Source organism: Sapajus apella, unplaced genomic scaffold (genome assembly GCF_009761245.1).
Source record: "Sapajus apella isolate SASKATOON/1434 unplaced genomic scaffold, GSC_monkey_1.0 scaffold29, whole genome shotgun sequence".
Taxonomy (NCBI): Eukaryota; Metazoa; Chordata; class Mammalia; order Primates; family Cebidae; genus Sapajus; species Sapajus apella.
Genome location: NW_022436969.1, coordinates 257,973 through 285,960, shown reverse-complemented (window position 1 = coordinate 285,960; position 27,988 = coordinate 257,973). Strand labels below are relative to the sequence as shown.

Below are 27,988 nucleotides of genomic sequence, written 5' to 3'. Positions count from 1 at the left end.
TTTAGCTTTTCAAAGAAGTTAGACAAATAGTACATAGAGCTCTTTACCAAACTTCTGTTAATGTTAACCACTTACATGACCACAGTGGAATTATCAAAATGAGGAAAAGAACACTGATAGAAGTACTTTTTAGTTTCATCCAACCTGGAGCAGCTTCTCAGTGTTCCTTTGCTGTATTAGTTTTCTAGAGCTGCTGTAACAAGTAACAACAAACAGCGTGGCTTAAAACAACAGGAATTTATTGTCTCGCAGTTCTACAGACCAGAAGTCCAAAATCAGAATGCCGACAGGGCTGTGTTGTCCCTGAAATCTGTAGAGGAGAATCCTTCGTTGCCTCTTCAAAGCTTCCTGGGCTTGCAGCTACATCACTCCAGTCTCTGCCTCTGTTGTCACAGGGAAGTCTCCCTGCGTGTCTCTGGCTTTGCGTGGCTATCTTCTTATAAGGACACTAGCCATATTGGACTAGAGGCCACCCTAACCAGCATGGCCTCATCTTTTAAAATCAATATATATTTATACACATGTATGTGTGTATATCTAATTTTTAAAAATGTAACAGGAAATTTACCATTTTAATTTTTAAGTGTACAGTTCAGTAGTGTTGAGTATATTTACATGGTAGTGAAACAGATTTCCAGGACTTTGTTATCTTGCAAATCTGAAACTCTATACCCATTAAACAACAATTCATCTTTACCCCCTCCCCTCAGCCCCTGGTAACCTCTGTTTTCCTTTCTGTTTCTATAAATTTGACTACTCCAGTTACATATAAGTGGAATCATGTAGTATGCTTTTTTGTGACAAGTATGATTTTGTCTTAGTGAATTACATCTACAACAGCCCTATTTCCAAATAAGTTCACACATTGAATTGTGGGATTGATTTGGGGATCACAATTCAACTTATAACACTTGTCTTTCATGACTGACATTTTTGAAGAGTACTGATCAATTATTTTGAGAATATTCCTCAATTTGGATTTGCCTGAGGTTTCTCTCATGACTGGAATGGGATTATGCATTTTTGTTAGAATACTACAGGAATGATACTGTGATCTTCTCAGTGCATTATATCTAGGAGTTTATATTGCCAATACATTATATTCTGTGGCCCATTTTTAATAAACAAAAAGTTTCACATAATCCACTGATGGGAGTGAGTGAGGTAATCCCATGGTACATGGAAAAGGCTGGGAGGGAGAGAGCACTGGAACCTGGAAAACCATACATGATGCTGTTGCTGCTGATGATAAAGGCTGTTATGATAAAGAGCAGGATTTCTCTAGAAATGGAGAGCAGAGAATGGTGTCAATACACTATGGTCCACATCTCCCAGGAACACACCTTTGCAGTCAAATCAGTTGGGTGTCTTAGGCCTTCCAGCAAGAGAAAACATATTCCATGGGAAACTGTAGGGCACCTCACAGTGTTAGAAAGAACCTATTAGAAGATTTGGACTTTCTTTGGGAGATTTTGGGGAGAGTCTAAGGAACTGCGGATAATTCTATGATTGGGTATCTCAAGCACTTCTACAGGAAGGGCAGATCAGGGTAGAGATAAAGGGGTGATTTATAAAGCAGCAGTAGTTAGTCGTTTTAGTGAGAGGGTGACGTTTGGTATTTTGTGGTTTTCACAGTGGTTTCTGCTTTTGTCTTATGTTGTCATGGTCTCAGAGCGACCTTGTTTGATGTTGATGTTCTGTGAGATTAGGTCCAAGGGATCAACACAGCTCAGCTATGAGAGAGCCAGATTAGCATGTAATAACATTGAGGCCAGTTCTCAGGTATCAGGATGTTTAAATATTTTCCTCTTTTCCTCGATGTCTATAGAGGTATTTAGAATCGAAAATCACCAGATGAGTGATGCTAGCTTTGTTGTGGGCTGTGAGAGAATTAGAGTAGTCTAGGAAGTCTCGGGCTTCCGTCCTGGCTAACAGTATGAATGAATGAGAGAGTAACTGAGCTCAGGGATACGGGCAGAAGAACGGATTTGCAGTCAGAGGTAATGAGTCCAATTTTAGCCACACTGAGCCTGAAGTAATCAGGCCAGTTTCCAATCTCATAGCTCCGAAGCTAGCACTGTGTGCACACACAGCCAGGAAACAAAAACTGCTAATACTGAGATATCTTCTGAAAACAAAAGTCACAAAGCCTAATCACAAACCACAAATACCTCCTGAAACATTTTGATAGCACCTGTCAAACAAGAAAATTTAGGGAATTTCTAACAGCAGTTGGTCCACCAAGAGCTACCGCAGAGGCAGCACTTCCTACGAATGCTAATTTCCCACCCATACCCTTAGCTTTACAGCCGATTCCTTCCTCTGACTTCACACTTCATAGAACACACCCCTCCCTGAGCCTCATTACATCTTACTGCCTTTCAAAATGGAAATCAGCTTAGAATCAATTCCATTTTCCTGGCTCCCCATTCTTTCTGGGTTAGAACTGCCCCAGTTAATTTAAAGCCAAGGCAGACGGTAACACATCTTTGGCAATCAATGCAAGTGCTGAAGGAGAGATGGGTCACACGCAGGCTTTCTTAAATCAACACTTGCATGGCGCTTCCCTCCAGGCTCAGCAGTCACCCACCTGCCGTTGCTGCCACTAATTTGACTCCCCAGGAGGCGGAAGGTGGTGGAACTGGGTATAAGGCATGGTGTGGATGTGCAGTAACAGGCTTCAGGAAAGAATGCTGAGGCTGACCTAAGAGCCTGGGTCGCTGCCTGAAGAAGGACCTGTGCTGAGCTCAATGAACATGACTCTTGGCTTCATTAGGAAAGTGTATTTGGAAAATATATGAGAATATATTTCCAAGTCTCTGAAGAACAGTGCCTGGAACACAATCAGTGCTCAATAAATATTTGAGCAGGATGGGGCGGCATTCTTTATAAATATTTGGAAGGAAGGAATGAAAAGTTTGACTCCAGGTAGGCAAACAGCTCTCATCTGAACCCTTCCTGAGCCCATGGGCTTTATGAGGGTGTGGTTTTTCCTCTCACTCAGACATGAGAAATGGCACCATGACCCACCAATATATGAGAAACTGACCATTTTGTTGGGAAACACTAGAAAACTACCAGCTCTTGCGGGTAACCTTGTTCAAATATCAAGTGGCAAGTTCTGCGTCTATGGATTGATTTCAGCAACTTAGTCATTCAGAATATTTAAAAATAGAACCAGTCTGTTTAAAGTGTCCTTCTGACTAGGGCCAGAATCAAAACAAGGGTTGCTTCTTTTGAAATGACAGCCAAAACCTACTAAGAAGGTGTGGATTGAGGGACTCGAAAGACAGAGACCCTCTGCTCTTCTAGGCCTCCCCACAGAGAAGCAGCAAGGGATGGGGTAACTGCCTGGGTCAAGGCACTGCTGGGGTAGCTGGGGCCTGCACAGGGAACAGGGGTCCTACATGGGGATTTGGGACCCTCACAGAGAGTCAGGATCCTGGTCAGAGTCAGGGCCTTGCCTGTGATTCCTCTCTAAAAAGGTAAACACAAAAAAGGGAAATTCACAAATGTTCCATAATGGACATTATAGCTACAATACCAGCATCGATTCCATTCATTCTTCTCCCGCTGAGTAGGAATGAAAATGATCTCAGCCGTAGCTCCAGGAGGAGGGGGATGGGAGTGAGCAACTCATTGGTCTAAATCAATGAAGTCTCATCATCTTTGTCATGCACTTGGTTTAGGGATGGCAGGGGATCTAAAATGGCCCAATCAGAGGGAAACCGAGGACTTCCCTTTTACGCATAGATAAAAATGGTGCACGTCCCTGGGCAAAGGCAGCTCTGGCAGGTGCTGGCAGCCATCCTAGGAATGCAAGGGGAGCCATCCTCGGGAGAGGGGGCAGTTCCAGGAAAGGAGAAAGTCAGTCTTAATGACACTGCCGAGTGGCTGAAGCACTGAATATTTCTGGAATTTTCACCAGCATTAACTAAGAGTTTCCTTTTTTAAGTGAGTTTGATCCTGTTATTTCATTACTTACAACCAAGAATGTCTTAACTGATACAGCTATAAAAACATTCATAATCTTCTCTTTGGTAAGATAAAGTACAAAAAAATCAGTAAAGGATCTAAAATAGGCTTTCCCCTCACACATAATGTTAAATTGAAAGAGTCAATACTACGCTTTATTGAGAATAAAATTGTCAGAATTTTTTCAAAGGTAATTATTATGCTCTTCTTGAAAAGAATTTAATAATGTTAAAGAAATTAAAATTATAGTAACCCATGGTTTTATCACAGTAGAATGTTATTTATTTATTTATTTATTTTGGAGACAGAGTCTCGCTCTGTTGCCAGGCGCCAGGCTTGAGTGCAGTGGCGTGATCTAGGCTCACTGCAACCTCTGCCTCCTAGGTTCAAGCAATTCTCCTGCCTCAGCCTCCCAAGTAGCTGGAACTACAGGCGCATGCCACCATGCCCAGCTAATTTTTGTATTTTTAGTAGAGACAGGGTTTCACCATGTTGACCAGGATGGTCTTGATCTCTTGACCTTGTGATCCGCCTGCCTCGGCCTCCCAAAGTGCTGGGATTACAGGCGTGAGCCACCGCACCCAGCCAAATGTTTTTTATTAATAGATTATTAAAAATGTTTATATAAAATTACAATCATAACTGAAATTTTTTTTATTCTTCAATGATTTTATCATAACCAATTTCCCATGTTTCTCTGTAATCTTTATAGTTATTTTCATTTTTTGAAAAAATTACCATCTTGTTTATGTACAGTGATTTAATTAGACCACTCCCATAATGTGATCCATACACTTGGCTTCAACTTAGTTTTTTGTATTTGTAATTATGCTGCAATTAACAGATTTATGAAGCATGCAGCTTTTTCCTTCTGTTGAATTTGAATTAAGTGAATGGCCTAGCATTTCTAGGACGGTATAACTCCTAGACTAAGCAAGGCCTTAGGTATCAAACTATTTGGGAAGAAGTCTTGGCTCCATTCTTGCAAACTATATTATCTTGCTATTATCTTGTACAGATTACATAAACTTTGTCTTTTTTTTTATTATTTGTAAAATGGGAATAATCACAGCACGCACCAGAGAGTTACTTTGGAGACCAGTTGTCATAATACATGTCAAGGGACTTAAAACAATGCATGGTACATAATAAGCTCTCGAGTGCTCTATTACTGTTTGGAGTAATACTAGCATACGAACACATTAGGACAGTAAGTTCTATGGCATTGTGGCCTTACCAGTGCTGCTTATTGATAATATTTTGTCACTTTAACAGACAAACCATTATATCTCATCATTATCAACTTTCATTTTTTAATTACTGAAGGTGGCCATTTCTCCACGTCTTTAATGTGTACTGTCTGTGCCCTTTAATAGATCATTTTATAAAGTATGTCTAATAATCCAAAGGGACTGTGACTTGTTAATTTGTATAGGTGTGTGTATTAGTTTCCTATTGTTCCCGTAACAAGTTACCACAAATTCAGTAGCTTAAAGCAATGCAAAATGGTCGTCTTACACCTCTGGAGGTCAGAGGTCTAAAATCAAAGTGTTGGCAGGGCCGTGTTCATTCTGGTTGCTTTGGTGAGAATCAATATCCCTGCCTTTTCCAGCTTCTAGAGGCAACTTGCATTCCTTGGTTTATGGCCCCTTCTTATAGGAACCCTTGTAATCATATTGGGTTACCAAAAAAATCCAAGATTACCTCCCCAGCTCATGATCCTTAATTTAATCACATATACAAAATTCCCTTTATCATGTTAGGTAACATATTCACAGGTTCTGAGAATTCACATGTGGACAGCTTTGAGGGCAATTACTTAGCCTACAAAAGCATAAATGTATTGATTCATTCAACCTACATTAATTGAGCACCTACTCTGTTCCAGATGCTGGAACTATAAAGGTGTATGGAGACATAGGGCCTGTTGGCAAGAAACATTCTTAGCAATGGAAAGAAAGAATGAAAGTCAGGAAGAAAAAAAGGAAGGAAGGAAGGAAGGAAGGAAAGAGGGAAGGAAGGAAGGGATTCTCGCTTTTATTAATATCTAATAAAAAGTAAGGAAAATAAACTAGATGATTTTAAAGTTCCCTTCCTGATTTGTGATTTCATGATTGCCACTCAATTTGTTCCCCAAATGAGATTAGTGATTAAAATACTTAGCTTCTGGGCCTGGAAGAAAAAAATAATATTTACTCCCAGGAAATGACTTTTAAAAGAAGTTTTTAGATAAGTAGCTACTAAAACTCATTATTAAAAAACTACTCCATCATTTTCCCCAGTGAGTCCTAATATGCATTTGGATAGCTTTTGTTCCCTTATTAAAGTATACTATAAAATTAATGCCGTATTCTTTTCACTTACAAGCTATGAAGGCCTTCAGGTTGCAGACAGAAAAGTCAGTCCGTGTGTGTTTAAAACTTTGATACCCCTCAGCTCCCTTTGCATGGCTTCAAAGTGCTCCAGTGTATGGGTAAACAGAGATTATTCAACCAATCCTCACTGGACAGACATTCAAGTGCTTCCAATCTTTTGCTAAACAATGCCTCCACACACTAGAACATATGTTGTTTCGTCTCTATAGAGACGTTTCTTTAGGGTACATGCCTCAAAGAGGACTTCTGGGACAAAATGTAAATGCTTTAGTAATTTTGTTGGATATTGCCAACTTTCCCTCTACAGACGTGGTGAAAATACCAGGCAATGGATGACCAGCAATGGATGACAGTTCCAGACTCTCCACAGCCTCGTCAACAGTGTTTGTGAAACATTTGGATTTTTGCCAATCTGACAGGTAAGAATTGATACTTGCGAGTAATTTAAATCTGCTTCTCTCTTACTGTAAGTGGAGTTGGTCATCCTTTATACAGGACGATTAACCTCTTTTTAAATTAAATTCTTAATTGAGATGATTGTGGGTTCACATGCAGTTGTAAGAAATAATATAGAGAGATCCTGGATACCCTTTACCTAGTCCTCCTCCTCATCTCGTAAAATTACAGTAGGATGTCACAACCACGATTGACACTGGCACAGTCAAGATACAGAGTAGATCCTGATTTTTCTTTTTATGACATTTTTATGTGCGTTGAGTAAGATGGGGTAAATTCCATTTACTCCTCCCAGTAATGACAAAAACAAAACAAACTTACACCCTATACAGAATGCATAGGTAGCCTACCAGAAGACTCTGAAAGGTGCAGTGAAGAAAGCACACTGACTAGGGACATGTGAACTGGAGGAACAACCCAGCTGGGAGCTCCTGGAGTTTCTTCCAGCCTCAATACCCCAGCCTGGGTGCTAGAGACATCTGCACCCCAGAAATGCCAATAAGGCAGACTTTTTAAAATTCCCCCATGAAAACATGCTGTAAGTACAAGAACATAGAAAAGAGCAGCCCTTTTTAAAATATATAAAGTTCTGGGATACATGTACAGAACATGCAGATTTGTTACATAGATACACATGTGCCGTGGTGATTTGCTGCACCTATCAACCCGTCATCTAGGTTTTAAGCCCGCATGCATTAGGCATTTGTTCTAATGCTCTAATGATGTTTCCCTGTGTCCATGTGTTTGCATTCAACTTTCACTTATGAGCGAGAAAATGCAGTGTTTGGTTTTCTGTTCTTGTGTTAGTTAGCTGAGAATGATGGTTTCCAGCTTCATCCATGTCCCTGCAAAGGACATGAACTCATTCTTTATTATGGCTGCACAGTATTCCATGGTATATATGTACCATGTTTTCTTTATCCAGTCTATCATTGATGGGCATTTGGGTTGGTTCTGAGTCTTTGCTATTGTAAATAGTGAAGAGCAGCCCTTTTAACCATACCTGTCTGCTCTCCAGAGCACCACCAGGAAAGAAGCTATGCCCTTCCTCTGCCCCACCTGCAGTGCTGTGGACGGCCTGTTTCCCACCCTCACTCCCACCCTGTCTGCAGTAACTAGATGAGGCCCCTCCCTTACACAGCCTAAGGTACAACTCTGGAAATGTTCCTTCTTTTATGGGACCTGTCCAAGACTTTTGCTCAATTTTCCTACAGGTTTACAAGTATGTTATAAAATATTCAGAGGAAAAGGGGATTGGCCCTTTTGAGAAACCCATGGCAAGAATCTCCCTTTCTTAGTTACGGGCTACTTGGTAAAAACTGTATCTCATTTACCCCCATTCCCCCAGCGCTAAGCATGGTGCCAAGACATAGTGTGTTAATAAATGACAAAAAATTATTGGTGCTGGAGAGGATAAAGGTAAGGCTACCCAAGCTACTAAACAGGCTAAAAGACTGCATAATCACCTTATGCAAAATGCCATTTATACCAAGGTCAAGGGAAAAAAGAGTATAATAAAAGGGCAATCTAGTTACCATAGTGACCCTGTTCTGCTGGAACAAAAACACTCAATGGGATTTAACAGAGACTCCAGGAAAATTAATAGCTATCATGACTGTTCCTGATTCTGACAAAGATGGTGGTGGAAGAGAAGAAGGGAGAAGGAAAAGCAGGCAACAGAGGGGTGGAGGGGGAGAACTGTGTAAAGAACGTTTCATAATCCTTGGAAATTAACTAGATACATTGTTAAAACTACCTCAGATGAAAATTATGCTCCAGAGATAAAGAGACACTTTCTCTTTGATAAGCCAAACAGGTGCTTTCACAATCTGCTCTCATACTCTTTCATCAAAATATTAGGGTCACATCATACTGTATATTTTGTGGGAGGGGCAACTTTACTTTTCATTTTTTAAAAAACAAAAATGATCTTGGCAATGAACTTTTTGCTATTTTTTCTCTTACATACTAACCTCTATTAACTTTTTGACTTAGAAGATCCCTTTTAATTTTAAAAATATATTGAGTGTAAAAAAGCCAGGCTATTTACATATATTCACAGGTGTGTCACACATTTTGACAATGGCCCTTAACAGTCATAATGAAGGCACTGATCCTACCTAACATAATCCAGTAAATATGAGGTATATGTTTTAATAGAACAGTAATTTAGAATGCTATTTAGTTCTTCCCTAATTCGATGGCAAATTGTTCCCTTGACAGACTCATCCATTCATTGAGCACTATCCCAGATGATAGAAGTATAAAAATAAATAAGACACTGCTACTCTCAGATAGCAGTCTTCGGGAGAAAAGAAAATTTGTTAACCAAACACATGCAACAGTGTAAGTCATGCTTTTAATATGGTTTAGGTACTGTCAGCAGAGGTGAAAGGAGTGGCAAATTGGTTGGCCAGAGAAGGCTTCCTTCTCTGGAAACTTTCCATCTTTTATGGGGAAGAGGAGCTTGCTTATTGAGTCAAAGAGGTATGCAGGCCAGGCTCAGTGGCTTCCATCTGTAATCCTAGCACTTTGAGAGGCCGAGGCAGGCATCACTTGAGCTCAGGAGTTCAAGACCAGCCTGGGCAAATAGTGAAATTCCTTCCCTACAAAAAATCCAAAAATTAGCTGGGTATGGTGGCATGTGCCTGTAATCCCAGCTACTTAGGAGGCTGAGGCAGGAGAATTGCTTGAACCTAGGAGGTAGAGGTTGCAGTGAGCCAAGATCGTGTGACTGCACTACAGCCTGGACAAAAGAGCCAGATCCTGTTTTAAAAAAAACTATGTAGATCCTCTGGTGGGTAAGACAGGAAAGATTGTGTATAAAGGCAAAGGGTAAAACACAGGCCTCTTGGAGCAGCTCAAACGTGGCTAAGGAATGGAAAAGATGGTCCAAGAATGAGAGGTGAGGTATCTGTCCCAGAGAGACAAGGAGAATTCAGATCATGAAGGGCCTGGTATGAGAAGCAAAAATACTTGGACCTCATCTGTAGGCAGTGGGAAGACCCAAGAAGATTCTCAGCAATGTGGTATTTCAAAAGAAACAATTTCTGTGGCAATATGAAAAATGGCATCAAAGAAGATCTATCCTTACAGTGAGAAAAGACGGAGGGAGGTAGGCAGATCACTTGAGTCCAGGAGTTTGAGCGCATCTTGGGCAATATGGTAAGACCCTATCTCAAAATATAAGAAAAACATTGGGAAGGTTTGGGCAGTTGTTGAAGAAACAAAAGACCCAGATGGACTGAAGAGAGAATTAAGAGGTAATGTTGACTGTGTGGAAGAGAAAAAGGGAGGATGATGACTCAGATTCATGCCTTGACTTACTAAGGGGGTGGGAATACAGGAAAAGACTTGGTTTTGAAGAGGGATTTGATACATTTGGCTAAGGACCTGGTGAATTTTAAGTTTCTATGAACAAACAGGTTGAGATGACCAATAAATCGATAATGGGTCAGATGCTAATAAAAATTCCAAGCTGGAGATAAAGGCTTGGGAACGTCCTGTATATGCCCAGTGGGTCCGTGGAGTTAAAGCTTTAGAAGTACAAGAGATTGCCTGCTGGTTTGGCTATTTGATTAAAATTTAACAATATCAAAAATCAAGTTTCTTATCCTTACTACTGACTTCTTAAGTGCTTGAGAGCCACATGTAGCTAGTGACTACTATATCGGACAGCATGGACATTGAACATCTTCATCATCACAAAACATTCTAGTGGACACTATTAAAAGTGAGTATTGTTCCAAAGAGGGAGAGAATGGAAGGCAGAGGAAGGACCTTCCAATGAAACTGCAGATATGTGTGAAAAGCCAAGCCCAAAAGCCAAGGTCGGAGAGAGGGAGAGCGGGGACTCAGGCACACTGGGGATATTTGACTTCCTCTGGTATGATACTGAGAGAAGCTCTGAGTTACTGAATGCCTTCCATGAACTATATGTTGTAATGTGTGCTTTCCATATCATCTATCTAAAATCACACAACCCTGTGAGGAAAGGGACCCTGATTCCTATTTGCTACGTTTCTTATGACCATTAGACAAATTTCAATTGTACACTTTTGCCAGTTTTACTAATTGTTCACATACACCATCACATATAGGGTAATCACTGACTTCATTTTCTAGTTCAATTAAAGAACGCAGTATCATTCTTTAAATATATGCCAAGAACATGCATGAAAGAAAAGCTTGTTAATCTAAAGCCAAAAAACTGACTTAATATGAGCCAAGTTTTTGTTCACTGTGTCAGGCACTGTGCTAAACGCTCTACTAGGGTTAGCTTATTTTTAATCTTTTCAATTTTCCTCAGATAGAACATCATCCTCAATTGAGAGAACAGGAAACTGAGGACAAGAGAGATCTGAAAATTTGTTACTGTTTCACAGATAACGGCAGAGGAGCCCTGAATTCAAACTCAGATCAGTCTGAGTTACAAGTAAATATTCCAAGGTATTTGCTTATAATCCTCACCTCCCACAGAGCCCACCTTAGGCAAAATCCTTAAGCAAATTTTTAAGATCTATTGCAGAAGAACAATTATTTCGGCACGCTCCTGAAGTATACGTTTACAGCTGAGAAATATGTACAGAGAAAACCTGCTCCTACAAAGATGCTCAATTAGTGAAACAGACAACCAACGTTTGCGAAGGACAGAAATGAGCCCCTCATTTGGTGGCATGTGTTTTCTTCACGTGTTTCTGCTACATCAGTTTTACACACAGAAGATGTAAACACCTTGAGGGTAGGTAATGTCTGATACCTCTCAAGATCCTCCAGAGCACACATTTAAGATTATATTAGCAAGGGCATGCAACCAAAAGCTGTTATGGGAATGTGTTGAGAAAGATGCAAGTTCTATTTTTCACACCGTATTTTGTTTCTTTTCATTGTATAGTTGAGTGGTTAATCACTTTTCTGAAGTCACTTAAATCAAGAGCTATACAGTACATGCTCCTTAAGAACAGCCTTCTCTAAATAAAATTTTGGTCCAGAATATAATACCCACATCCTTAAATCCTTGTCTAAAGATAGCACAAAAAGGGTATATGTGTTTATGTGGTGTGTGTGTGTGTATATATATATGATATGTATCAAGGAGATATATAAGATCAAATATACAAATATATAATGATCATATAAAACACACACATATATATATGATCATTAAATGGAGTTATGTTTTTACCAGAGGACACATTAGTACCACAGTGGGGCAGATTAAGCTGACTAAATTTCATGGCTTTAAATGATTATGATTTAATGACTGGTTTTAGTTATGACATGCAGTAACAATATCCCTATAGATCTTATTATACATAAAGTAATTACAATTCATTTCACAAATAATAAGTTGATAAAACTCATGATCTCACAATCTAGTCTCAAATACAAATCTAGTCCTTAAATATTTTTGAGATTTGGCTCTTTGCCTTAAAAATCTGTACTGCCTGATACCTGAAAAACAAGCAGTAAATTGAGCATAGTACACCAGCTTAGTTTATTGAAGTTGTGCAGGGAGAAGAAAATTTAAGCTAAAAATGAATTATTATTTATCTTGATATAATAGATTACTAATTGTTGTACTAATGAAAAATACTTAAATATTACTTTTTGAGATAAAAGGAATAAGATGATCTCCAAATGTATTTAAGCTGTGGTTACCTTATGCTTATATAGCAACCCTAATGTCAACCAAAATAGTCATCAATAATTAAAAATTTAGGATAACAAAAAAAACCCCAGGTAACCCAGAAACGTTCCTGAGAAGAAAATAATTACATCTTCACACAAAGTCTTTAGAATATTATATTTCATAAAAGACAATGATAAAAAAGTACAAACATTTCCATGAGAAGCAAAAAAAGAAGAAAGTGGGAATACAAGAAATTACTAGCATTTATTTCAGTGCATTTATATAGAAGCCTTTCATCTAAATAAGTAAAATAATCTTAAGTACACTTCCTCTTTCTGATAAATATTATGACCAGTTCAGTTCTCTCAACAGGCATACTTGCAAATCCAAGACAATAAATCTATAGTAGTATTTATTTGAAAAATACATAAATACATCAAAGACAAGCAAAGGCCAAATAAAATGACACAAAATCAGCTTTCACTTGTAGGAAGCCTCCAGAAAGAAAATATTGTATTGGACATTTTTCCATTTTGTTTTAGAATAGGTATAAGTATCTTGGCTGGGAAAGGGTATATAATCAAGTTTTTAAAACATAACTGTATTTACTTAATATTATAATCTTTACTGAATACCTTTTCACAAAAACAAAAATTTAAATGTAAATTTTAAAAATCCTCATAAAACCCTAGTTTTTGCGAAGAATTAACTATCGCCACTGTGAATTAGATACAATGTTACAGCAAATGCATACTCTTCCCCTTTTCTTCTCTACAGACAGGCTCATTAATCATTACTTCCTTCTGTAGTTGAAAAGCACCATGTAATTTTCCCAGTTAGTGCCATAGGGACCTCCTATTAGCTCCAGGTCCACATATACAGGTTTCTTGACTTTGAGACTAGGAAATACAACAGATAAGTTATCAGAGGATGTCTTCATAATTTCAGAAAGATCTCAATTTTCTTGACCTCATTTGTTTAGAAATGAATAATACTCTTTCCATGGACATACCTAGCATTGCACTGATATGGAAAAGGCAATCAATATACGCTCATTAATAAATCCTCCAAACATACTATAAAGAAGATAGTTTGCATTTGCAATGTAATTGTTAATCTTTATGTAATAGATTTATTGTCATACAATGAAGATAACTGGGCACAGCTCTGTCAATCTTACAGAAACACATTAAGGTCACTGTTTATAGGCAAAAATAATTTTAGGTCTACACTAAAAATGCAAACCAAACAAAAATCAAACTAGTGAGTGTTTTCACAGGATAACAAACCATATTCAAAACTGAAAAAAAAAGCAAAATGTTTATATCTCACTCCTGAAACAAAAATTAACGTCATACTTAAGAAAATAAGGCAGATACTAGTAGTACTAAATTTCCTTGAAATTGTAAAATGCATATAAAAATGAAAAGATACCAATGTGGACAGCTCCATATTAAAAAGAGAAAAAAGTGTTTCCTTTATAGTAAGACTCAGAAACAGTCCTAATTTTCCCCACCACTATTTCAGTATTATTGGGTTAATTACACCCCTATCACATTAGTGATCAACAAATGTTAACATTCCCAGTTTGACTTTTAAAACTACATTAGTAATAGACACAGAAAATGAACTGATACACAAATAAGCTATAAATATTGTAATTTTCAGAAAGTTTGATTTTTCATTATTTTGAGTACCACAAAAGATAAATATTTTGGAAATATTTCTAATAAATAAATGTGAAAATATTTTGTTTGGTATCATAACAGAGACGCTATCCATTTTCTCAAAGTGTAAGAATTTCAATTATTTTCTAATTTATTTTGTGGTCATTTGTGTTATCAATATTGCCATTCAAAATAAAACTTACAATCTGAGATAAATAACCATAGTTCTGTTTCAGGTAAACAATCCTTGAGGCAAATATTATACAAATCTCTCTCACATATAGATTCCTATTGTTGTCGAAGAGTTACTTTATTTTCTTGTTTTAAATTTGTGAAAATATCAAGATATTTTAAAGAATCTTTATAACTGCTAATTTTCAAAAAAGAACACTGTTTGGCTTTGCTGTGGAAAACTTCATCCAAAATTAAGATAGGTACTTGGTATCAGGTAGTAAGACCCTTTTTCAGAGAACTGTCATATGAAGACACCTGGACAAAGCCCTGACACTCATGGAAACATACAAGATACTACATATAGAAGACATTATAGTATCAGTGCACTTAATAACTGATCATGTATTTTAAGATTATTAAATTATACTTTTAGAAAGGAAATTTTAGTAATTAACACCAGATATATAATCTCTTAAAAGTGAAAAATATATATATATAGTTTGAATGAAACTGACTAACATTCAAGGGTCCCCTCCAAAAGCGAAATTCTATGTCTGAGAACTAAACTTAAAATATGTTTTTATCTGCTAAGTATTTATCTTCATAAAAATAGAACATTTAATTCTTATCTAATAGAATAATTCATTTGTATATTATAAGCACTATTGGGTTTTCTTCCATAGATCATTCTTTTAAAAAAAACTGACTTGATTTCTTTTTAAATGAAGATACTTTTTTTTGGCTCTTCTAAACTGGAAATAATAAAAGTCCTGTTCACTGTGAATTTAAAAAAAATACAGAGTATAAGCACACAACCTTGGAAACATTTTTTGAGGCACAAAATCCCTGACACACCAGAGGTACATGAAAGACATTTAACATAAAGAGGTCCTTTATATCATGTCACATCACAACTTTTAAGATTTTCTTGGTAATACTCATGCAATATGCATAAACAATATGGTTGTGATTTCTAGCAAAATCAGATGAGACTGCAAGCAAGGAAAAACATAGGTAATACTGGTAGGAAGAAAAGCTGTTTAAGTCTTTTCTTCTTTCCCTTTAAAGCCTAAGAAAGCTGTGACTTCTTCCACACAAAAGGCTGAGGTCTAAAGCTCAAAACTAGTATAACAGTTTACTGTATTAGTTGGCTGTCAATTATTGACAGTTCCTTCATTTCACACAAGGGTTAACCTTTGTTTAGTGGCATAAATTTAGTGAGGTTTTTTTCATGCAAATAAAAAATGTCTATAAAAGTCCAATAAAGGTATAACCAATTACATGCAAAATTGCAACACATCTTATTTTTAACAATTTGCACACCTTAATTTATATCACATATATACAAAATATGTTTAAATGGAAATAAAAGCATTCTCTTGAATTAAATTATAGATTTAGTATAAAAATTTTCTCTTCAGAGGGAGCTCTCTTAACTTCCAATCTTAAGTAGTGGCTTCTAGTTTCTGCGGTGCTCACCTTCGGGGCATGTCTCAGAGCAGGCAGGACAGGTGAGAGAAGGGTGATTGTACGTATATATTCCCACTCTGTAAACATTGAGGACAGCTGGCTCTTCTCAGAAAAGGGGGCACTTTGACACAGCCAATCACTGACGTCCACTAAGAGTGCACTCCAAATTTATGATCCAGCATTGTGGTCTATGTTGCCATGAGGGCCACTTCTTTTAATAGTCTTCGACTGGAGCTAACTCTGGCATGAGGTTTACAGATATGTTTGTATACAACCTATCAACCAGTATTTTTGGCCTATATATTAAATTGTTCAACCCATCGATGTACTGACGCTCCTTGGAATACCTTAGTAGTTTATACCTATAGTTTTAGAGGAAAAAAACAAAAAAGTAATAGAAACATGTTCAAAAAGGAAAACTGATAAGTGTTCAAGGTCATCTTATAATTAAAGCAGCTAATGCTCTTTACAATTTCTGGTTCTTGTGCATAATATAAGAATATTTAAACTATTATTCTAAATTAGCAATTTTACTACTCAAAAAATGCCATCTGAAAAAAATATTTTGCACTTTTACAATTAGACATCTTTAATAAATAAAATGTTACACTTTAAATAGCTAACCGGGCTCTTTAAGGTAAATATGTGTATTTATTAATACATACATATGTATATCTCTTCAAAAGAAGCACCAAAAAATGCTTCCTTCTGTAATGATTCCCTTTGGCAAAAAATACTTTCCTTCCATTATGAAAATTCCCTTCAGCAGCTTGTTTGGGTTCAACCCATTTTTATTTACCTTGGTATCTGAAGATGACATTCAACTTACCGTCCTAAAAACTGGACTTCACCTCTATGGTGATGAGGAATTGACTTGTATTTTCCTAAGTCTCCCTCTGGTCTGGTTACATTATATCCAGCATAGTGAACTCTGTAATACCACATGTGGAAATGAAAATTCAGAAATAAAATATGAAAATGGGTTATGTGAGTTCAATTTTAAAACACAAAAGAATGCTTCAGTCTAGGGTTCCCCAACCTCTGGGCTACAAACCAGTACAGGTCCATGGCCTGTTAAAAACTGGGCCACACAGCAGGAGGTGAGTGAGAATTACTGCCTGAGCTCCTTCTGTCACACCAGCGGTGGCATTAGATTCTCATAGGAGCGTGAACCCTAGTGTGAACTGCACATGTGAGGGATCTAGGTTGTGTGCTCCTTCTGAAAATCTAATGCCTGATGATCTGAGGTGGAACAGTTTCATCCCAAAACCACCATCCTGGGTCCATGGAAAAATTATCTTCTAGGAAACTGGTGTCTGGTGCCAAAAAAGTTGGGGACCACTGCTCTAATCTATATGCTGCTGACAATTTCAGAAAGCAATCTTAACCAAAAAAAATAAATAAATAAAAATAATAAAAAGGAGAAACAGAAAATAGGGTTTAGAAACCTCAAACATTTCCCATTCCAAAGAATCTTTTCTTGGAATAGATAAGTACTACAGTTTACCTAATAGAAATAAAATTTATAAAAATTCTATTAGTTAACAATTTGTACCTCAACATACCTGTTCCAAAGGTCATCATCTTCTCCTCCCCATCCCCAGAAGGCATTAGGAAAACCATTGATCTTTCTAAATTGTTCCACTGTCAGCCCACTTACACCACCAAAAAACTCTTTATATGGAAGACTAGAAAAGAAAGATACAGTATTCTAAAAATAAAGTCATACGAGTTTGCCATGTGACATGAAGTTTGCAGTCTTTCATTTGCTTTGTAAAATATGCCCTTGTATTCTATAGATAATTATATTAAAAAATGTAAAGTAGACCAAGAAACAAAACATTTTTATGAAATAAAATTACATGCACTAATGAAACAAGTGCATGTAAATTATGTTATGTTAAACATAAAGCACTTATGGTAACTGAAATTTAATATTTAGTATACAAATAAGGCTCAAAATAAAACCTGTAAGGCTCAAAATCCAGTGCCCCAAAATTGTGTATTTTCACAACAAAAGTAAACATGATTAAATATATTAATAACTATCAATGCATGTCATGTTCCTAAACGAGTAACATTTTAAAAATTAACTGAATTATAAATGCATTATTTATTATATAGAGCAGGATAAATATCAATTACAAAAGACAACTCTAGCATTTAATTTTCTAGCTGCCTACTTTTATAATGATCTTATCTGTTGGGATTATACTCTCAAAACACTCATGGATATTTACAAATGTGTTTTCAATGCACTGATATTTATGGAAATATCTATATTTTTATTTTGATTTTATTTTCCTTATCCTTCCCTAACTCATGCTCCAAGGAATTTGTCAAACAATACAATGCTTTAAAACTTTTCTAAACTGTATTTTTACTTAGCTAAATTGTTCTTTTAGATATAGACTGGCTTTCTGATGTTCAGGCAGCGTCCCTTGACCTGCAGCCCTGAATACATTCCTGTGGCCTGAAACATGCCTGTTGGGAGCAGATGCTGGAGCAGAGAAAACATGACCATGCACAGCACCCAAAAATCAAGCAGAGGGAAACCTGGCTGTGACCACAGCAAAGCTGTCTCAGAAGAGGAACCTTTTCGTTAGACTCTCTTCACACACTGTGAGAAGGACGTGCTGTTTGCCAGCTGGGTTCTCGTGTGGCACATAGACCAGGGAAGAGTAAGTAGCTCCTTCATGGAAGCCTAGGGTTGTAGAAAAAAGCAGTCTTGCCCTCGCCCTAGGAAAAAGGTACTCCAAGACAATAACAGCAACCCTGATCCTAAAGCCATCCATACTCTCTCCTGAAACCTCTCAAGGCTCACACTTGGGAACTTAGTGTTCTGGTATTATAATTAGACTGGCTGGGGGTTCCATAGGGCCAATAAGTGTTCTTCGCACCATGTACTTTCCACATCAGATGGATTATTCTTGCCCAGGCTAGTAGTTTAGGAGAAATATGAGATTGTTAGATAGGGAATTGTGAATAAATGTGTGTGTGTGTTTACTGACATGTATAAATCAGCAAGCATGTCAATTCCATTTACTAAGTGGAAATAGTCAATTGTACTATACAAAGAATGGAAAGTTAGTAGGTAAAATGAAGGTATAACAGATAAACTAAAGAACAGAAAACAAAACCCAACAAGTAAAACTCCTGCAGTGTTTATCTTACACTGTCCAAAGTGGGAGAGACACCACACCTGGAGGGGGGGTCCGAGTTCTCTGGTCAGCAGGTGTCAGTGTGGCCACCACTGTGGGACAGGGACGCTTCACCAGGCTTCATCCCACAGCTGATGTCTATGCACTGTGCAGCCTATGCCTTGATCTACTGCCATTCTCCCTGAGCTACATTCTAATCTCTACACAAACGTCCAGGATGCCCTACCAATCCAGGGATTAATCTAGTTGGATATGAATACAGCTGACCCTTGAACAACACAGGTTTGAGCTGCACAAGTCCACTGATACACAATTTTTTTCAATAAAAGTTACACTGAATGTTCCTGTCCTGCCTCCTTTCCGTCTCAACTCTTTCACCTTGCCACCCTTGAGATAAGACCAACCCCTCCTCTTTCTCAGCCTACTCCACGTGAGGACAACAAGGATGAAGACCTTTAGGATGATCCACTTCCACTTAGTGGACAGTAATTATATTTTCCCTTCCTTATGGTTTTCTTAACATCTTCTCTCTAGCTTACTTTATGGTAAGAATATGGTATATAATACATATACATATGTGTTACTCAATTGTTTATATTATTGGTAAGGCTCTTGGCTAACAGCAGGCTATAAGTAGTTAAGCTTTTGGGGAATCAAAAGTTATACTAGATTTTCAACTGTATTCCAGCAGGGGTGGAGGTCACCACTCTAACCCCTGCACTGTTCAAAGGTCAACAGTATTTTGTTCATTAGAGATTCATATTTTGAAGTATATCAAATTAATTTAGAATTCTTAGTTTATGTGATCTTTACAATTTTTCTTTTTAGTGAAAATTGGTTACCTTGGATCTAATTTGATTCCAGCAAGCTGACCAAAATCAAGTTTCCAGAAGTGGTAAGAACAAGATTGTGAACCTTGATGGCCTTCTTCAAGGTAATCCCATACTCAGAGCTCAGATACAGAGGTAAAAAAGGAAAAAGTTTTCTAATGATAACAATGACCAGGAAAAAAAGGAAGAAGGAAGAAAGAAGGAGGGAGGGAGGGAGGGGAGGGGGAAAGAGGGGAGGGGGAAGGGGGGAAGGAGGAAGGAGGGGAGTGGGGAGGAGGAAGAGGAAGAAGAAAGCAAGCATTCTTTTCTTGCTTTTGTCAGACTTTTTGCTTCTGTCTACTCTGTAGACTAGCACCATGCAAAACTGTAACATAAGCAACACCTTCCTGCCCTAAGCAACAAACAGCTTTCTTGTCTCTCCACTCCCACTGGCCAATGAAAACTGTGATCCTTTCCCAGGATTATACCTGCATTCTTTCAGGTCCTTTTAAGTTACAGTCTCAGCTCTGATAACTGTTCACATCTTAAATTATGTCCAATTAGAGAAGGAAAAGATTTTTTTATTAAAGGGCAGGTCAAGAGTGCATAGCTTAGGAAGACAATAAGTAGCAGAAGAGAGGGCTTTGTGGCCCTCCAAACCATCACTGGAGGAGAACAGGCAGGAGTCAAGATGAGTTATGTACCTACCACCCAGCAGGCACAAAGCATATATGATCTCACAACAGCTCTATGGACGGGATCTATTATCTCAGCGAACAAGCAGTATACCTTCAGAGATGCAAGCGACTTACCTATAAGTCCTGGAGCTATAAGCGTGAGAACCCAAGTTTAAATCTGCCTGTGCTTGACCACAGAAACCAGGTTTTTTCTACCACACCACATTCAAACCTCTGTGTAAGGAAGCACCCAGGGGAACAAAAAGCCACTCTGTATCCTGACTCCTCAGGAGGACGTGATGGAGTTAAAGATGATATTCTTGGAATTCTTGAGTTCTCTCAGATTTAGGGACATAATGCTGCTATCATTTCAATGCTATGACTGTGCAATTATATTGTACAGTATCAGGAACAGTGCATACTACTTACATATACATGTATTTATCCAGCTTTGCAGCAAAATGACGTGGCATTTCTCCACATCCGTAATAGTTCCGGTCATTTTCAGGTAGATGATCCACATCGTGGAAGATTACACAGTCCCAGATACTGTCTTTCATGGCCTCTTTGAAGCCCACATTGAAGAGCATCGCACGATTAAAAGGTTGTGTGCCAGTCTTCATGGAGCAGACCCAGAGAAAAAAATAGAAATGTACTCATACTTCATCTGACTTTTTTCTATTGTTTTTCAAACCCGTCGCACGATTAAAAGGTTGTGTACCAGTCTTCATGGAGCAGACCCAGAGAAAAAAATAGAAATGTACTCATACTTCATCTGACTTTTTTCTATTGTTTTTCAAACCTGTTGCATCATGGTCAAATGATTACAATAATTAGACCCAAATCAAACAGACAAGTAATAAACATACCTTAAGATTTTCAAATATACTGTTTAAATTTACTTACTATATTATTTTATAATAACAGAAGAACACACTTAGTGTCTAGTCCATTGGTACATCAGCACATTTATATAATTTCTATTTCTGCTGTACTTGAAATACATCAGTATATAGATTACTTATGCCAAGAAGAGTCATTAAAAATAATATAGGTTTTATTTTTTTAGTAGAGCTTTCCATATGCTGTCAATACTAAGAGAAGAAAACTAGAAATGACTCAACAGTGCCCCTTCTCAAGTACCAACACCAGGGAAGTCTAACTTTGTATTATCAATGCTTATAATAAATAACAAGAGCATTTTAGAGAAAAAAACAATTGGAACTTATTACAAAAAGTCCAGCTTCCTTGATTACAACCATTTTCCTTTACTGTTACAGAAAATGCATTAAAGTATGTGGGCAATAAATAGTTTCTATTATTATTGCTTATGATTAAGGGCATTATTTAAGGGACCAAAAAAATAGAATTTTATTATACAGAACCCAACTCCCTAAATTACAACCATTTTCCTTTATCAGTGAACACAAATTAAGGTGCAGTGGCAATAAAAAAAACAAACAAACTTTCATTCTGCATCTAAAGGAAATTAAGGAGCATTTACCAATGTCTTAGCAACATCTGTCAAAACCATTCTAAAATATAAAACAAAAAAAGGATTACAACAGAAGTGAATGAGACACACATTGTAGTCACCATCAGAATGCTCCCTCAAGAGTGAAAATGACTAATTTTTAGTACTGGGCCTTGCACTAACTTGAGGTAATAGAAATCACTTTATTTTTTACAGCCTCTTTTTTTCACCAGTGAAATACAAATAAAAGAAAAGGGAGTTAAATTATAATGTTATGACTAGTACATCAACATCAGCTTTAACAAACTACTTTCCTTTAAGGTTTTAAAAATTGTTTTTATTAAACATGGACATGATACTCAAGGCTTATAACAGAAATAAGAAGTTCCATATCTAATCCATCTCCATCCCCCAAGGGTAATAGATTTCAACTCTTCCAGTTTATTCTGGTATTTATGTATGTATTTTGAGTAATTTCTTGCTTCTTTGACTTTAGACACTGTCTCCTGACTTCTTATCCTGGTAGTGGAGGAGTTAAACCACCATACCTCCTGCTCCTACCGCTTTCTCCCAATACAGTTTTATCATAATTTTTGGTTAAATCAAGAGTTTACATTATTAGGACTATGTAAATATTTAATATTTCTTCAGTGCTGAGTAAATTGATTGTTTTCTTTCGTAAACTGGGATTAACTACAGTTTTCCATATAACTATTATTACTTTGTACAAAAGGCCCAAGAAATATGCCCTGCACCTATTAATACTTGATATAATCATTCAAACACAGCAAATCATCTATCAATTCCTTCTCCAGCTCTCAAGCCAAACTCTCCCTTGCCCTTTCCAGGCCATGTGTGAATATCACCTGGGTCTTCGTCATTCCCTAAATCACACATGTCTTTTCCTTGGCATTCTTAATTTGCTGAGGCACATTCTTCAGGAGCTTCCTAAGTAGAGACCTATGGAAAGTATGTTTTAGCCAATGAGTGACTGAAAATGCCATTAGTCTATTCTCACATTTGTCATTTTGACTGGGGAAAAAAATCCAGAGAAAAAATTTCCCAGTATTGCTGAGAACGTTCATAGGTTTCTGGTTCATAATCATTTGTCATTTTTCCTAGAATTCCCAGTACTCTAGAACCTTTGTAATATCTTCTCTTTTCTGTTTGTATTCTAAAATTTTAACACGTTTCATAGCAGATTTGTATCTTATTCATGTGTGCATGTAGGGCCCCTTTAATCTAAAGATTTATGTCTTCGCTTTTAGGAAATTTTCTCCGTCTTTGTTCATTTTTCTCTCACTCCCCTCAGGATTTTTTCTGCTATGTTCTTTATAATACCCTTGATTAGTGGATGTTATTAATTATCTATGGATGTGTAATAAATCACAGCAAAACTTAGTAGCTTAAAAAAAGCAATAGTCCCAGCCTGGGCAACGTGGTGAAACCCCAACTCCACAAAAAATACAAAAATTAGCCAGGCATGGTGGCATGTGCCAGCAGTCCCAGATACTCAGGAGGCTGAGGTGGGAAGACAGCCTGAGCACAGGAGGTCGAGGCTGCAGTGAGTTGAGATTGTACCACTGTACTCCAGCCTGGACAACAGAGAAAGACCCTGTCAAACAAACAAACAAATAAATCATTTATCATGCTGATGGCTTCTGGGGAGAGGGAATGCTGGGAGCAGAGTAGAGATGCCTCATCTCTGCTCCATTAAGTCCAGGGCCTCAGCTGGAAGACTGGAAGGCTGGGCAGCTGGACACTTTGGAAGGCCTGACTTTGGGCAGTTCCTTCCACTTCCAAGATGACTTGCTCACATGGCTATGAGATGGTGCTGGCAAGTCGGCTCCTCTCCACGGGGCTGCTTGGGTGTCCGTATGACAGGGGACCTGGCTTCCCCAAGAGCAACTGATCCAGAGATCCAGGCAGAAGCAACAATGTTTTTTACGACCTAGCCTCAAAAGCCATGTACTGTTCCTCCCACAGTATGTGGCTCCCCATGCAAAGCAGTCCTTATTCACTGTGGGAAAAGGCTACACCGGGTCTGATTACAAGGAGGCAAAGACCCCTGGGGGCCACTTTGAGGTGATTACTCCCATGACATACTGGTACTCTTCGATAGATTCTCTTATTTTCTTAGCTTTGGTTCCATTTTGGAAAGTTAAGTTTATCTGCCAGCCATTCCATTGAAAGTTTTGTTTATTTTCATCTTTCAGTAACTTTCTTATTCTCTGATTATTCTTCGTGATGTACTACTTTTGTTCCATAGAATATCCTTCCTTCCCTCACTGTAGATCCTAATGATATGTTTTTATTTTATTCTTTTTGGTTTTTTAAGATTTCCTCTGCTTCCTCCATTGTCTGTGTTTTCTACACTTGCTTTTTTGCTTGGATTTGTCTCACCCTGCGGAGGCTTTCTTCAAATATCTGGGGATTATAGACTTGCCCATTCATGTTTGAGAATAAGACGCTCATATGCCCCTCACAGGGCATGCAATGGGGGTGTGGCTCACTTCATCGGTGCCCTACTACTCAAACCTCTAGGGGGAGCAGGCAGACCGGCAACCTGTGGGGCTCTGACCCCATGGCAGCGTCTAGGGTGAATGTTCACAGCTGAAGCCCCAGTGGGCATGTGTTACATACAGTATGCTCTTTCAGTTTAACCGCCTGTAGGCGGCTTGTGTTTATCATCTCAATCATACTCTCTGCCGTATCACAAGGACAGAGGGCTTTCTGTATCCCGGGTTCTTGCCTTGGTATACTGGAAGAATCGGACTCACACGGGGGCTTGGAGAATAAGTGCAAGGTTTTACTGAGTGGAAGTAGCTCTCAGCAGACGGATGGGAGCTAGAAGGGAGATGGAGTGGGAAGGTGGTTTTCCCCTGGAATTAGGGGGCTTAGTGGCCGGGCTCTCCTCCAACCACCCCAGCCAAACTTTGCGTTGTTCCACGGTCGATGGCCTGCTGGCGTGTGTCGGTGCCTGTGGTATGCTCTTCCACCAGTGTGTTCTTCTCAACATCCATCCGCTTGTGTCTCTTCCTGCTACAATCTCGGGGCTTTTACAGCCACAGGATGGGGGCATGGTGGGCCAGGGTGGTCTTGGGAAATGCAATATTTGGGCCCAAAAACAGAAATGCCTGTCCTCACCTAGGTCCATGGGACAAGCCCGGGGGTGGAGGTGTCACCAGGGACCCACCATTCTCTACCAAGCACTTCTCTGCCCACCTCCCTTCAGGAGAATACGTATGCAAGTATTGTTGCAAAACACTCTTGACTCACATAAGCACAGACATACACACACTCCTGAACCAAATTAAAACAACAAACAAAAGTGGGCATGGCTCAGGAAGCAGCAATGCCCTTCCTTATTCGGGACAAAAACCCTGGCATCATGTTTGACTGTTCTCCATCATTCATGCTACATATCCAATTCATCAGCAATTCATACCACTTTAAAACCCAAGGCAGCCCAAACCCAACCACTGCTCACCACCTCCTCTGTGACCACAGATGCCCAAATGGTAACCATCGCCTGCCCGGACAACTGCCAAAACTGTCTAACGGCCCTCCTTGCGTTAGCCTTGTCCCTCTACAGCTTATTCACAAGACGGCAGCCAGAGTCATTTTGTAAACTTCGATTAAATTCCTCCTCTACTTAAGACCCTCCAGAAGGCAGTGAAGGGTTTTAAGTGGAGGAGAGACTTACATTAGGTCAGTATACATTACTAGAAAATTATCACCTATCGCATACATTTAAATGTGAAATATGAAGTAACAATACTAAAAGTGGTACAAGCTGGCATGGAGAACTGGTCTTCAAGTGACCTTCTTTAGGTTTCCAAAACATCACTTTATCTAGTGTCTTCTGAAGGTTTTATATAGAGTTAATCTACCTCACACAGGATAATCCATGCCCTCATCGTTTACTTCTGTTTTTGCTTCTCTGATTCCCTCCCCAGAATGTTCCTCAACCACCTGCTCTGGCGACACCGACTTTTTTGCTCAAACTCACCAAGTATTCTCCTGCCTTCTCCACAATGCACAGCCTGCACATCAGCATGGCATGCTCCTTTATATTATTCCAGGATGCTCCGATCTCACCTCGCCAGAGAGGCCTTCCCCCAAATAGTCTGCATAAAAGAGCACCTCTACCTGCCCTTACCAATCTCTTCCCTGAGTGCCATGGAGATACTGCACAATGATTTACTACTGCCTGTTCTTCTGGGCCAGCAAAAGAGGGGGCCTTGTCTGGTTTGTTCACTGCCATATCCCCTTTGTTGAATGAATGAATGAAACTGGGCTGCAGGGAGCTGATAAAGTGACAGGCTGGCCTTTACCTTGGGAGACCTTCAAATATTAGATCTGGACTCTTTTTCCTGGGGATAATCTATTTCTCTAGTGAAGACACCACTATGCCCTGCCATAGCTGGAGGGGTGGGAAGATTCATACCTGGCAGCTGGCTTCAAAAGATCAGACAGGGAAAGGCCTGGGGGTCCCTAAGGCCAGCATGCAGACTTACTTAATCCCCCTGGTTTTAGGCCCTTCAACACAGCTGCATCAGTACCCTCAAGAGCTTCCTGCTACACTTTTTCCAGAGGATAAACTGGGAAACGTTTCTACAAGTTACAACAGAGTAATCACCTGGCAATACAAGCAAAGATGAGCAACTGGGAATTTGACTGTTTTGTAGTCAAACTTTTAAACAATCTCCTTACTTCAGTGCAGTGCTTCAGCCTACCTTCTGTGACAGCACTGAGACAGAGGTGTGTCCAACAAATTGATTCTAGTCTTGTCACATCGCCCTCTACAAGCACGTGGGTTTGCACATCCTCTGTTCTGCTAGGCGTCAGCACTCCATCTGCTTCCTGACTTAACAGAAACGTGTGAAAATCTCTCACCCACTACTCACTGTCCTTGAGGTTTAGTAACTTTTCAAAAGCTTTTTTCTTTCATTCTCATTTTAGGAGTTTGTAAAGAAGCAGTGAACCTATGTCCATCCTCCATATTTAACCAGGATTCCTGAGCTGCTCTTCAACTACTTAGCATTCCCTGGGTACCTGTCTAGCAGAAAAATTACTCCTCTATTTCAAATATGGTGAAGACGTTTCTAGCTCAAAATCTCACTCTATCAAACACATGGTCCTGAATTAGTATTGATCAAGGCTGAGATTCAGACTTTAAAGATTTGAAAATAAAAACACAGACCTTTGTTGTTTTGCAAAGATTGCTTCATCACATACACTAAATAACTGGTGCTGACCTCTCAAGATAATATGCCTTTAAAAACAGAGACAGCTCTCTCACCTCCCAATACATTATGCGGAATTGAAGTTTACACAAAGGAAGCTAGCACTTTCCTAGATGAGTAAAACTGATATAATCTATAACTACAGCTATCAAGGTAGATAAAAATTTTCAGTTGTTAAGTAAAAAAGTCACATTTCACAGTAAAGACTGTTACATTCAAAAGTACATAAGGCACAAAACTTAAATGATGATTTATACACAGAGAAGTATGCTTGTTATATTAAATACCAAGCATTTCCAGGGAGAAAAAGCAGAGGTAAAAAGCTAGGAGAAACTTAAAAAAAAAAAAAAAAAGGCAGATTTAGAATAAAGGAACTGGAGAAACTATAACCATTTTACAAATAAAAATTTGAGTATTTTCCAAAAATCAGCCAGGCATGATTGCAGGTGCCTGTAATCCCAGCTACTTGGGAGGCTGTGGCAGAAGAATCACTTGAACCCAGGAGACGGAGGTTGCAGTGAGCCAAGATCACGCTATTGCACTCTAGTCTGGGCGACAGGGGGAGACTCATCTCAAAAAAAATTTTTGAGTACTTTCTACCAAAAGAGAAGATAAAAGTTTCTAATAATACAAGTCAGACCACTTTGTCAATCATTTATACTGTTACTTATCTATTGAAAACTAGGGAAATAAAGCCTAGCCGACTTTTTAGTAGAAACTGACAAGCAGTCAATGAAATGCAGAGACCAAAAACAGACCCGCATACATACGACATGTATATATTAAGTGATTTTCAACAAAGGTGCCAAAGCAATTCAATGGTGAAAACAGTCTTTTCAACAAGTGGTAACAAAACAACAAAACTTCAC

The 27,988-nt window shown here is 38.5% G+C and overlaps 1 protein-coding gene across 2 annotated transcripts in view; it reads right to left on the bottom strand.

Moving 5' to 3' along the window:
* Positions 1 to 12,683: 12,683 nt before the first annotated feature.
* Positions 12,684 to 27,988, bottom strand: part of B4GALT6 (beta-1,4-galactosyltransferase 6) — a 61,055-nt gene continuing 45,750 nt past the window's right edge. For both annotated transcript variants that reach the window (XM_032293112.1, XM_032293113.1), the window contains 4 exons: positions 20,826 to 21,013; positions 17,315 to 17,437; positions 16,579 to 16,680; positions 12,684 to 16,111 (listed from right to left, as the gene is read on the bottom strand). In XM_032293112.1, coding sequence (XP_032149003.1) covers positions 15,964 to 16,111; positions 16,579 to 16,680; positions 17,315 to 17,437; positions 20,826 to 21,013 — 561 coding nt within the window. In that variant the 3' untranslated portion in view covers positions 12,684 to 15,963. The remainder of the gene's footprint in view (positions 16,112 to 16,578; positions 16,681 to 17,314; positions 17,438 to 20,825; positions 21,014 to 27,988) is intronic.